At 36.2% G+C, this 13286-nt stretch overlaps 1 protein-coding gene across 3 annotated transcripts in view; it reads right to left on the bottom strand.

Annotated features, from left to right (window-relative positions):
• Nucleotides 1-13286, bottom strand: part of dom (domino) — a 169260-nt gene that overhangs the window by 30501 nt on the left and 125473 nt on the right. For 2 of the 3 annotated variants that reach the window (XM_067776462.1, XM_067776460.1), the window contains exon 13: nt 9002-9037. The exons of the other annotated variant lie outside the window; for it this stretch is intronic. In XM_067776462.1, coding sequence (XP_067632563.1) covers nt 9002-9037 — 36 coding nt within the window. The remainder of the gene's footprint in view (nt 1-9001; nt 9038-13286) is intronic. 3 annotated transcript variants of the gene reach the window in all.

Below are 13286 nucleotides of genomic sequence, written 5' to 3'. Positions count from 1 at the left end.
CTTGAAATTAGCAATCCAGTTTCACCAGCTATTCATGCAAGCACTTTCGCCACTGTGAATTCTAGGAACGACACTGTAACATCTGCTGCTCGGTTGCCAAAAATCGAGCTTCCTACATTTTCTGGAGATTATCTGGAATGGATTCCATTCCGTGATATGTTTCTGTCACTAGTTCACAACAACACAGCCTTAACAGATGTCCAAAAATATTTTTATTTGAAAGGTTCTTGTACAGGTACTCCAAAGGAAATGGTAGATGAATATCCAGCGGCTGACGCTAGTTATGCTCCTGCATGGTCAGCTTTAGTAAATCGATACCACAACAAAAGAAAATTAGTTGACCAAATTTTAAAGAAACTTTTTGCAGCATCACCTACCAATGGGGGCCTGCAAAGTATAAAAACTCTTCTTGATTTGACCAGAAATTGTCTAGCTTTATTAAAAACGGTTGATGTAATCACAACAGGTTGGGATCCTTTACTAATCTTCGTACTCACTCAAAAACTAGATAAACAATCACGAAAAGAATGGGAACAGTCGTTACATGGAAGCAATGAAATTCCTCAAGTGCAGAGCTTGCTGAAATTCCTTGAGAACACCTATCGTGCGCTTGAGTTTGTTGAAGGAGATAGTGAAGCGAATATAGTTGTCTCTAGTGTTCGTGATTCTAAAAATAAAGTACCAAGCAAACAGCGACGAACTTTGCATGCAAATACAGCGTCTACACCTACAACATCTGCTAGCTCCATCTGTCCCTTTTGTCAAAAGCATCATCACTTGTATAAATGTTTTAAATTTTCTGCTCTCTCTTCTTACGATAAGAAACAATTTGTAATGCTGAATAAGCTGTGTTTAAACTGTTTAGATAAGGGTCACACCTACAGTGAATGCAAAATTAATTTGCGTTGCCAGGAGTGCAAACAAGCGCATCATACTATACTTCATACAGCCTTTACAATCAGAGGCTCCAATAATGCTAACGGTGAGTTGAACGCAACTGTTTCTCTCTGTACAACCAGCAAACCAGTTAGCAATCAAGATGTAACACTTAAAACACCACCAAACGTACACTCTCTATCGAGTAATATTTCTTCTCCGGTCTTACTAGCTACCGTGCGAGTAATTGCTGCTTCATCATCTCATCGGTATAATCTCAAAGCTCTTGTAGATCAGGGAGCACAAGCTTCGTTTATAACAGAGAATGCTGCTCAATTACTCCACCTCAATAAAACCAATGTTAACGTGTCGATTAGTGGTATTGGGGGCATTCCAGGCATAACCGCGAGAAAAGTTGTGAGTCTTACATTGTACTCAAATTTGAGAAAGAGTTTTCGATTGACTGCAGATTGTTCTACCAAAAATTACTTCATATAAACCAAGTCTAGTAAAGGTAAGCAATTTACCTAATATTTCTGATTTACATCTCGCAGACCCAACTTTTGCTGCGCCAGATGATATCGACATGATAATTGGATGTGATCTATATGGTGATATTTTGCTAACCAATATGAGAAAGTATAAGCGGGGAATATTATTACAAGAAACACATTTTGGGTGGATAATTTCTGGCCCTGTTAATAACAGTATTTCTGCAGACGTAATACATTCAAATTTATGTACACATGACGACACACTTCGATTATTTTGGGAACAGGAAGAGCTGTTTGATGAAAAACCTCTTAGCCAGGAAGAAAGAGCCTGCGAAAAACTATTCCTCGAAACACATACAAGGGATGACAATGGACGATATACTGTCCATCTTCCTTTTAAGACTTTACTTACCAACGGAAAGTTGCCGTCATTTCCTTCCACTCACCTAATTGCTGTGAAAAGACTACGGCAACTGGAAAGCCGCTTTAAATCCAATAAAAAGTTTGAAATTTTATACAAAGAGTTTCTATCAGAGTACGAAGCATTGAACCACATGGAAAGGATAGGTGAGTTCCCTAGAGATTTGCAAGAAAATCAATACCTTTTGTGCCATCATGGCGTCTTAAGAGAAAGCAGCACTACAACTAAATTAAGGGTAGTATTTGATGAAGGAAACGGCAGACAGCAAATTACCCGATGGCGCTGCCATAAAATTGCATTTACAGCTGACTTGGAGAAAATGTTTCGTCAAATAATGATTTGTGATGACCACCAACATTTTCAGTGTATTCTGTGGAGAGATGATGTACGGAAGCCAATAGGTATTTATAAGTTGCGAACCGTTACCTACGGAACTACCTCAGCTCCTTATTTAGCAATACGTGTTTTACGTCAATTAGCCTTTGATGAGAAGACCGAGTTCCCTCTCGCAAGTGAAATATTTTTGAAAGACAAGTATGTTGATGACATAATGTCTGGGGTGATTCCATTGCAGAGGTAATAGAATTGCAACAGCAATTGAGTAATCTCTCTAATCGTGGTGGATTTAATTTAAGAAAATGGAACTCCAATTCTATAGAATTAATGAATTTTGTTCCGGCTGAAAAACGAGATAATGCTAACTCATTTCAATTTAGGGATGAGAGATTTGTTAAAGCTTTGGGGCTACATTGGGAAGTAAATGGAGATCACTTATGCTTCAAACTAAACTTTAGTTTCGCGTCCACAATCACCAAAGGTAGTATGCTCTCAGATGCCTCGAAGCTGTTTGATCCTCTGGGTTGGTTAGCGCCTGCTACAATTTTAGCCAAAATGATGTTTCAACGTTTGTGGAAGGAGAAATTGGATTGGGGGGATCCACTTCCACCTGATTTAAAAGAAGAATAGATACAATATCGTGACTCATTAAAAGACTTAGAAAGCATAAAAATATTAAGATGGATTGGCAGTAACAAAAATAGTAAAATAGAATTGCATGGATTTAGTGATGCATCTTCATTAGCGTATGCAGCAGTAGTCTACGCAGTTGTTTACAGCGAAAACAATACATCTTCATTCTTAATCCAGTCTAAGACTAAAGTTGCTCCGCTTAAGACTGTTACGATTACCAGACTAGAACTATGTGCAGCAACACTGTTAGTTAAAGTCATGGCAAAAGTTAAGCGTTATTTCGATCGAGAGCTGGCAAACATTTACTATTGGACCGATAGTATGGTTGTCTTAAGTTGGATACGAAGTTGTTCAACACGATGGGCCGTTTATGTAGCCAACAGAGTTGCAGAAATTCAACGTTGTACTACATCAGAGCAGTGGAGATACATACCTACAAAGGAAAACCCTGCGGACTGTTTGACAAGGGGATTAAAACCACCTGAACTTATAACGTACTCTTTGTGGTGGAACGGCCCACAATGGCTCATTCAAAACGAAAATACTTGGCCTCGTTCCAAACTTGACTGCAGTACTTCCTTAGAACAACGTAAGACTTATATAGCAACACACGCTGCTCTCCCAACTTTACACTGAACTTTTCTTCCCTATCACGACTTAAACGTGTAACAGCATACGTTTTGCGATTCTTTCATAATACTGTAGCAAGAGTACTCACTCGTAAACACCAGGAGGGACATTCTATAGAAACTGGCTATCTCAAGACATATGAACTCAATCGTGCGCTTAACACTCTTATAAAAGCGGTACAATATGTGGATTTCGCGAGTGAAATCGATTGCTTGAAAAATACTCTTGCATTGCCTAACAGCTCGAAGTTTCTAAACCTTTCTCCTTTCATTGATACTCAAGGTCTACTAAGAGTTGGAGGACGAATAAAGAATGCAAACGCACCATTCGACAAAAAATATCCCATTTTGTTAACAAAAACAAATCCACTATCTTTGCTTATTTTTAGAGACGCTCATCACAAAACTTTGCACGGAGGAGTCCAACTGATGACTTCTTATGTCATGCGGTGCTATTGGATTCTCTCCTCTCGTTCTCTAGCTCGCTCTACACTTAGTAACTGTATTGTTTGTTTCAAATATACAGCTAAAGCACACCAGCAACAAATGGCAAACTTACCGACTGTGCGCCTACAACCAACGAAAGCATTCGTCCATAGCGGACTAGACTACGCAGGACCTATAACAACTAAACAATCTACAGCGCGAAAAGCAATAACTTCAAAAGTTTATATCTGCCTTTTTGTATGTATGAGCACGCAGGCAGTTCATCTGGAAGCAGTTACAAGTCTAACATCAGATAACTTTATCGCCGCTTTTCGTCGATTTGTTAGTAGAAGAGGTCGCTGTACAGACCTATATTCCGACTGTGGAACTACATTTGTGGGAGCTGACAAGGAACTGCAAAGTTATTTTAAAAGGCAAAAGGCCGAAGCCACCGATCATTTAGGAGCAGCACTAGCAAACGCAGGAACGACATGGCACTTCATACCCCCTGCGTCTCCCCACTTCGGAGGTTTATGGGAGTCAGGTGTGAAATCGACCAAACATCACTTACGTCGCGTTATGAAAGATCGCATACTCACTTATGAAGAGCTTAGCACGCTACTTACACAAATCGAGAGTTGCCTGAACTCTAGACCTTTGTATCCTTTAACTACTCACCCTGATGATTATCAGGTACTAACACCTGCTCATTTTCTTGTAGGTGAGCCAACCACTTGCATATCAGAAGAAAATTTACTTGACACAAACATCGATCGACTCACTCGCTGGAAACTTGTAGAGCGCCTTAAGCAACATTTCTGGCAGAGATGGACTGATGAATATCTACACACTCTTCAAAAACGTACGAAGTGGACTCATCAAAAAAAAACCCTGCTGTTGGAGACGTGGTGCTATTAATTCATGAGCGCAGCACTCCTGGATATTGGCCATTAGCCATAATACAGGAGCTTCGCCCTGGAACAGATGGTTTGGTGAGGGTAGTAACTCTTTTATGCAACGGAAAATTCTTAAAACGACCTATTTCAAAAATTTGCATATTGCCAATCTCGGATTCGACTTCTGGCAACTAGAATTCCGCTGAAGACTTCGCAGAAGAACATTAAGAACATTCGTTCTTGGAGGGGGAGAATGTTCAGTACGAACTGCTTAGTATTTGCTTATAAATGAATTTATCAATGACCCTGTATCACACTTAACATATTTTAAGTACTAAGCATCATTGTGAATAAGCATTGTCATTCTAATTTGTTTTGATTTACTCATTCTTTATTACTTACTTTCATTTTGCTCTTTTATTACATCGTATGATTTTTTCTAAAATATACAGATTTAAGCACATTCTAAAAGGCTTGAATAAACCTGTAAACTAATCTAAATTGAATAAAAAGCCTAATCTAAATTACTATTAGTGTTTGAATGCAACACGCACAAATATGCTCCTCAATAATATCTAAAACCAGTCCACCACCAAACCCATTTCCACAGAATTTTTGATAGCTGCCATATCAACAAGGAATCTGAGTGTAATAATTTTAAAATAGGGATAAAGCCTTCCCTGGAACGCGTTTGCGGAAATGCTCCTTAATTGTGCTTAGTAATGAGCAAACTGCTTCCTTTCAAATCTGCAAAGTAACTTCATTTGAAGCTCATCATGTCAATTAAACATTTTCTTACTTGGTGCTAGGTATTTCAAGAGATTGGAATGGATGTTTTCCGTATTCGCGACATGTCAATCGCCAACATTTTCGCCATTATAAAATAGATTTCATATCATATAATATCTTGTAATAACAAAATCACTTTTGCAAATGCTTAAATTTCCGCCACAAATTGATCAGCTGTTCATTTATCTGTCAAATCATCACTTTCCTACATTGGCAACACCAATTCAACTTCAACTGAAATAAGTTGTAATTCGTAATACCAAATAGGAGTTGAGTTGTCTGAAAGTTGAGTTGTTTTAATTACAACCCAACTAAGTTGAGTTGTATACCGTAATAGGGGCAAAAGTAATCACACAGGTACAACAGACAAACACACAACAACAAATAAACACAAAACAATTAACACACCAAAACAACAAACCCACAAAGGCCAAACGACTAAAATTACGGATTTTTACCTACCCCAGTCGCCACACAAATCGATTAGTAAACCACCCTCGGTTCTGAATGAACACACAGCACATACACATAACTAAATATACACAAGCATCAATTTTGACAATAACTGCTCATGTCTACGAACTATAAATACAGGACAAACGACAACAACAGATCAGAACGAAGATCGACACTGATGATGGCACAACGCCGAAACCGGTTTGTCTTAAAACCAAATTTAACAAGGGATGACGGAAAATCGTTCCAATATACATCATTTATCCACCCTGTCGGAAAATCAAAAACAACAAGGTAAGTAAAAATATTGCAGAAGTGGTATAGGGTCGACTACAACAATGGAGCTGCAGTTTATTTAGAAAAAATTATAGGCCACAATTTAGTTCATTTACCTTGTAGACACCATATATACGAAATTGTACTTCGTGCCGTATTTGGAAACAAACTTGGCGCGACCTCTGCATCTGGTGTACTCATATTTGAAAGATTTGCCAAATGTTGGCCAAATTTTAACCAAGAAACATTTTCAAGTGGACTTGATGCAATTGTATTTTCACAAATTAGTTCAAATAACCGGAAAGACTTAAGACTTTTGTAGTAACGAACTTACTAAATTGCATAGTCGAGAAGATTATAAAGAAATGCTTCAATTAGCATTGATCTTTCTTGATGCTAGAAATTTCAATTTCAAAACACCCGGCGCCACCGGTCACACTCGGTGGATGTACAAAGCAATATATTGCTTAAAGATATTTATATTTCGGTCGCAATTTAACCTTACAAAAAGGGAACTCGACGGAGTACGAGATATTTGTATTTTTCTTGTAAATATTTATATAAAAGAATGGTTTCTAAGTACAAATGCTATATCAGCACCGCTTCACGATTTGAATTTCATAAAAGATGCGTTAAGATATTCTGAAATAGATACAAATATATCTGTCGTTGTTATCAAAAAAATAAGTAATCATTTATGGTATATTATTCTTCGACCCGAATGTGTCACTTGAAGAAAAACGCAATATGGTTGAAAAACTGGATTCAGAGAATCCAGAAGTCAAGTTAAAAAATGGGTGTAGCTATTCAAACTTATCCGCGTTTACTATTTATACTTTGAGTGACTTTGTCTCAGAACGAACGAAAGAATTTTTTGGAAATTTCGGTTTATCTACGAATTTCATTCATCTTGACGCCTCAGTTTGGGAATCGGCTTTCGATTGTGAAGAAGGCTGGAGCTTCTGCCGCGATCTTTTCATCGTTAACGATGCCGCTGAAAGAGGGATTCAATTTGTTCAAGATTATAATCGGTTACTTACAAACGATGAGGAAGAGCTGCAATTGGTGCTGCAGCTGGTCGAGTATAGAAAACAATATTTTCCTTTTAAAAAATCAGTATTGTGCCAATATGTTGATATGTATGAAACTAGGTGTATAGTTTTTATAAATGTAAAAGATAAGAACTATTTAATGCAATTGACTGAATTCTAGGTTAAAATTACATACAATTTTGGCATTTCTATTGTTTCGATTTTTAAAATAATGTGTTATATACATAAGTATAAAAACGATTAAAAGCAAATAAAATGTGACATACTGCATGCAATTGAATATAAAAACTTCAAATATATTTCGGGTCCATTGAATCTTATCGGATCGCCACCAAACATCGCATGTAAGTTTTTCAGACCAAAAGGAACAATAATCCGGCCGGCACTCATCAGAAAAACAGGTTTCATTTTTTTCGAACAAATAGGAACACCTCTAGTGGTCATATTAATCGTTCCCGAGATGGTCCGGCTGGTACCACAATGGTGCTTGGTACCACGCCGTACCGGATCATCAACATCGATAACACTTCCCAAAACTTTCGGAGTGTTTTTTATCGTTAATACAACAACTACAACAACAGGGGACATTTATGCATGCCTTTGAGTCTCATTTTTATAATGGAACTCTATGAAAAAATAAAACTTTGTTTGCGTTTTCGCAACTAAATTAATTTTTCTCTACAATAAAACGTGCGATATATATCCCAAAATTTCAAAATAATTTCATCTTTAAAATACCCACACCGCTACAAATATTTTAAGATTTCCTCTTGCCTTATCCCTCTCTTTACCTTAATTCTAAAATGTTTCTCTCCCGCTACTTCTCCCACTAATCTCTATAATATATGTGTTCATAAGTGTTAGATGGCATGGCCCCGCAGTTTATATTAAGAACTGTAATTACACAACACTAATTAATCTATATGAGGTATATGTATTAGGGTGGGTCGATTTGTATGGACGAAAGTTAACCGATATCGCGCCATTGATGTTTCGATAGGATTTGGGCTCAGGAAAAAAAGTTCCACTACGCATACCCAAAAAAATAATGATCGAGCCTGCGAAATCTCATTTTTTTTATACTTTTTTTCGACTTTCATTTTTAAGGTTTTTTTTATGACCTACTAAAAATATGTAATATTTTTTTTTTTTCAAAAACTGTTATCGACAACGTTTTTAGCGGACATTTTTGGGTCAGACAGGGTATACATGAAAATTTTACAATCAAATAATATTTTTTATTAGGTCATGAAAAAAAACCTTAAAAATCAGTCGAAAAAAAGTCAAAAGAATTCAATTTCGCAGGCTCAATAATTTTCGAGGGTATGCGTAGTGGAACTTTTTTTCCCTGAGCCCAAATCCTATCGAAAAATCGATGGCGCGATATCGGTTAACTTTCGTCCATACAAATCGACCCAGGTTAATATGTATATCCAAAAAAATTTTAACCTAAACATAATGGACTCGGAGTTTTAACGAATTAAAGAAAAGTTGCATCGCTCACTTCGGTCGTTAATTGAGATGAAAGGTATCCATTACGTGTTCCAGGCGTTACAGGCGCTTGCAAAATTTAATCCAAATCACTTGAATATTTTTGGAGAACACCTCGCTCATACATTATGTCAGAGGTTTTTTATATGTACAAAAATTTCCAATTTTCTTATTTTAGTTTTCGTAAACAAAATACCTTAAATTTAAAACTGAAATATCGACTTACCGGCATCAGTTCCATAGTATTATCCGATATCCAAATCTGTGGCATTTTGCACAAAACCCATAACCATACACGGCAACGATGAGCAAAGAGGAACCAAGATTTCAAAATTGTATGAAATTGTTTCAATTCAATCACGGGAAGTTATCAATTGGATGCAAGAGATGGAGGAAACGTGACGTCAGGCAATTATGCGAATATAGGCATACAGAAGAAAAGAAAAATTTATAACGATGAATAAATACTATTTTCTTTTATGCAATCTGCTTTGGTGTACTTCAAATCTTATATATTTATGAAATTTCATTAAAAGAAAAAGTCGCGAAATTTTATACTTAAATTATATGCTCTAGGTTCGAGGGTATAAACAGTCAACAAAAGGAGAGAAGTTGCGGACAATTTTTATGGAACAATTTCATTTGTGCTTTGCAATGTTTAGCTGCGCTAATTTTTTTAAACAACTTTGTTTTTTAAATAATTTTTTGTGATTTTGCGAAATTCTGAGAAAATAATTAAATAAAAATCTGTGGCCGTTTGGTGAGAGGCAATGAAGGAGAACATTGTGTGAAGTGAAAATAGACACACACACCACACACAAGCACACAAAAACGTGTTGGATTGCAACTGTTTTGGTGCCCAAGCAAATAAGCAACAAATACGTGTTCATGTTCAAAACAATACATTGCTTTTCAACATTTTTTCTAACAATCTGATTTAACTGTTCACAATTAAATAAAGAAGTATACGAATTTACTAAAATATCTTCTTTTTTTTGCCATTTACCAAACGCAACTTTACATCGATTAGCATTATCGCTTTTGCCTTTTAGTCTAAAATATTTTTTACCAAGTTAATATTTAAACGCGCTGAAAATATGTGTGGAGTTGCTTACAAAAAAATTACTTCTAAAGACACCAAAACAGATACCCAAAAAACAAAGCAAGCAAGAAAATAATATTTATACAAGTTATATATTTTCTACCACGCAAATACAGAGTTATTGCCGGCAAAATACTGGTGGAGGGCAGGGCACGCGGATGTGAGAGTGCGTCGTAATTTATTCCAAACAATTTTTACAACACGGGCCAAAGATTAATGTTATTTGTCTACTTGAAGAAGATTTTCGACAAAATCGGTTTGAAAAAAAATCAATCGCAAGGAAACAACAAACACAGCAAAAGACAAATAAAATTGCAATAAAACCACAACATTTTTTTTTATATTTTGATTATTTTTTTTTTTTTTTTGTTTCTTTTAAAAGCATATAAATAAATTTGTTTTCTTTTCTTTTGTTCTTCTTCATATTTTTTCTTTAGTTATTTTCAACGGTTAATTGCTACTTATATAATATACATACAAATATTTATGATTTTTTGTTTATGCGTTTTTTTTTCTTTTTCTTTAGCTCTACTACTTCGACATCTCTTTCTTTCTCTTTTCAAGTGCTCCCTATATTTATCTGTTATAGATACATATATGTATATGTATAACAATTGTGTTGTTTCTGGAACCAATCGAAGTTAAGAATGCAATATTCTACATATTTTTTCTTAGTTTTTATGTGTTGTTTTTAATGCGCAAACATATTTCAGTGGAAAATATTTCCTGATAAGGTAATTTGTAAACTAAACAATATTTGTAAAACTGCATAACTTAACATTAAAACTTTTTTAAATGAAATAAAATGCTATTTTTAAATTATTGTTATGAAGAAATTATATCAGCGGGGTTACGCGCACAAGCTCGAAAAATTATATGAAAAAGGCGCCCACTTGTAGTGTTTTGGATATTTGTTTTCCAAAATCAAAATTACTAATAAATGAAACCGAGACAAAAGATAATCAGCACAAAGAAATATGTCGTGATGCTGTTTCTGAGTTGATTAATAGTAACTAGAGCTTACGATTTCTCGAACATGTTCGAGAAGAAGAACAACAACAAGAGATTTCTCGCGAGTCTCGCCTTCTCGCGAGATTCTCGAATCCCGAATTACTCGTAAAGCTCGCGAGATTATCGAATTACTCATAAGGGTCGCGAGACTCGAATCCCGAATTACTCGTAAGGCTCGCGAGCTTCGCGACATTCAACTTAATCGTCATTGGCTGTTTTATATAGAGCTTACGATTTCTTCTAGAGCACAAGCCAAAATGTCCGCAAAACCACAAGTAATAAACGACGAAATGTATAGAAAATTGCCAATGCAGCGACTGAATTGAAAGGCGAGAAGATCGCGAGCATTATGAGTAATTCGAGATTCGAGCATCTCGCGAGAAGCCGTGTTCGTGATGTCTCGTTGAAAAATGATATATTGCGAACAAAATTATATTTATAACAAATATGTTTTGAGTTAAATGTCATTGGAACAATATAAACAACAAAAAAGTCACAAGTAAAAAAAACCAAGCGTATAAATACTGTCCGTACAGCGATTAAGTAAGAATTTCGAGAAGCTCGCGAGATTTACGAGTACTTCGAGACACGAGAATCTCGCGAGAAGTCGAGTTCTCGATTTCTCGGATTTCGAAAATCTCGCTTGTGTACGAGAAGAAATCATAATTTCTAATAGTAACTAATTTGGGATGGTGGGGCGAGGTTGCCTGGGTAAGCTATCTAGAATGTTATTTCAAAATACGGCAACTGAAGTCAAATTAAAAAAAGAAAAAAAATGTATGGTTTTTTATTTGGAAAAATGTCTAATTCGACTTTCTGTGCCAAAACAATCTTAGCAAAACGGAAAACAAAAAACAGATTATTTTAAGAAATTGAATTGATATCACGACATAACGTCAACAGTTTTACGGCAGAGACATTCAGCCCAATCATGCAATCCATTGTAGACTGTTTTTTCGGGATTCGTCACATTCGAATTCATAACATTGCTACGATGGATTGCGTGATTGGGCTGTTTGTTTTAAATATTTTTCTCGTTTCGTAAATTTTCTCCGTTGGTAAGAACTTGTCGTAGAAAATTTGAAATAAACGTCAACTACCACTGTACGAATTTCGAATTTACTTATTACTTTCCGAGACGCTCGGAAACACGGTCGAATTACATGATAGCAATTTCGTAACTTTCCCGAAAAAACAGTCTACGATGGATTGCGTGATAGGGCTGATTACGTTTTGAGAATAGGACGTTTTCGAAGCGGTAGCCGCTAATACTATGTTCAAACAGAAAAATAAATTGAGGCAATTTCGATTTAAATTGAGTGGTTTTCATACAACTCAATTTAGCTTGCACAATAGTAATTTCCTAGCTGGCTGGCTCACCTCTACAGCAACAACATACCTTAGTTCAGACTGTCAAAATGTGCGTGTTGGTATTAGGGGAATGGAATGAAATCTTAATATATGTCACAACACGTGTCACAACATTTTTGGGCGCGATGGACTCCTTAACCTAAATGTTACGTATACACAATGGCACTCATATTTTCAGGTGGTGCGAATATACTTCCGTGTAATTGCTTGGTGTTTAATTACACAACCTGCTTATCAATAAAAAATATTATACCGAATGATATCAAGTATAGCACATCACCAGGCCCGCCGAGAGGGTGGGGCGGGGGGTTTCTGAGGGGACCCGCGATTTAGAGGTACTATGACATTTTTTTTAATTCAGGAGTCTTTAGTTGTTCCATGTGCAATTTTTAAGCCGAATTTTAAAAGCAACGAAAATCTGCATTTCGTTTTAATATTATAGTGAAGTGAGATATAGGCCGAAACGTGGTCCCGAGTACCCCTAGAATGTGTTTATAGAATATGGATAACAAATGAAAGCTGTTGATGTATGCTTTAGTACAGAGTAATATATTATCCAGATACGGACTGTGACTGGGACTAGGACTAGGACTGGGACTGAGACTCGGAGTGGGACTGGGACTAGAATAAAATACATACCACCCTCTGGGACAGGCAATAAGGGATGCAGAAGAATGAGAAGAAATTGAGAGAAGAGAAAAGAGAGAAGGAGATTGAGAAAGAGACGAAGATGGAGATAGATAAAGCGAAAAAGACGGAGGGAGGAGTGAATAAAAGGATTAGGAAAAAGTGAAGAGGGGGGAAGGCAGAGTCAGACGGAAAAAGCTTATTAAAATGTATGCAGATAGGCCAACGTCTGCCGGGTCTTTTAGTGAAAACATAAATTTTTAAAATCATTTTTTGTGTTGTAAGAAAATGTGTTCAATGTTTTGGTTTCATTTTGAGTTTGCCATCTTCCAATGACAATCCCTATACTCCAGTGAAATGAAAAAAATAAAATTAGCTGATAAGATGAGTCAACCATATA

This window comes from Eurosta solidaginis, chromosome 3 (genome assembly GCF_040869045.1).
Source record: "Eurosta solidaginis isolate ZX-2024a chromosome 3, ASM4086904v1, whole genome shotgun sequence".
NCBI classification, from domain to species: Eukaryota; Metazoa; Arthropoda; class Insecta; order Diptera; family Tephritidae; genus Eurosta; species Eurosta solidaginis.
Note: the sequence above shows the minus strand (reverse complement) of the source record. Positions and strands in the feature narration are given on the sequence as shown.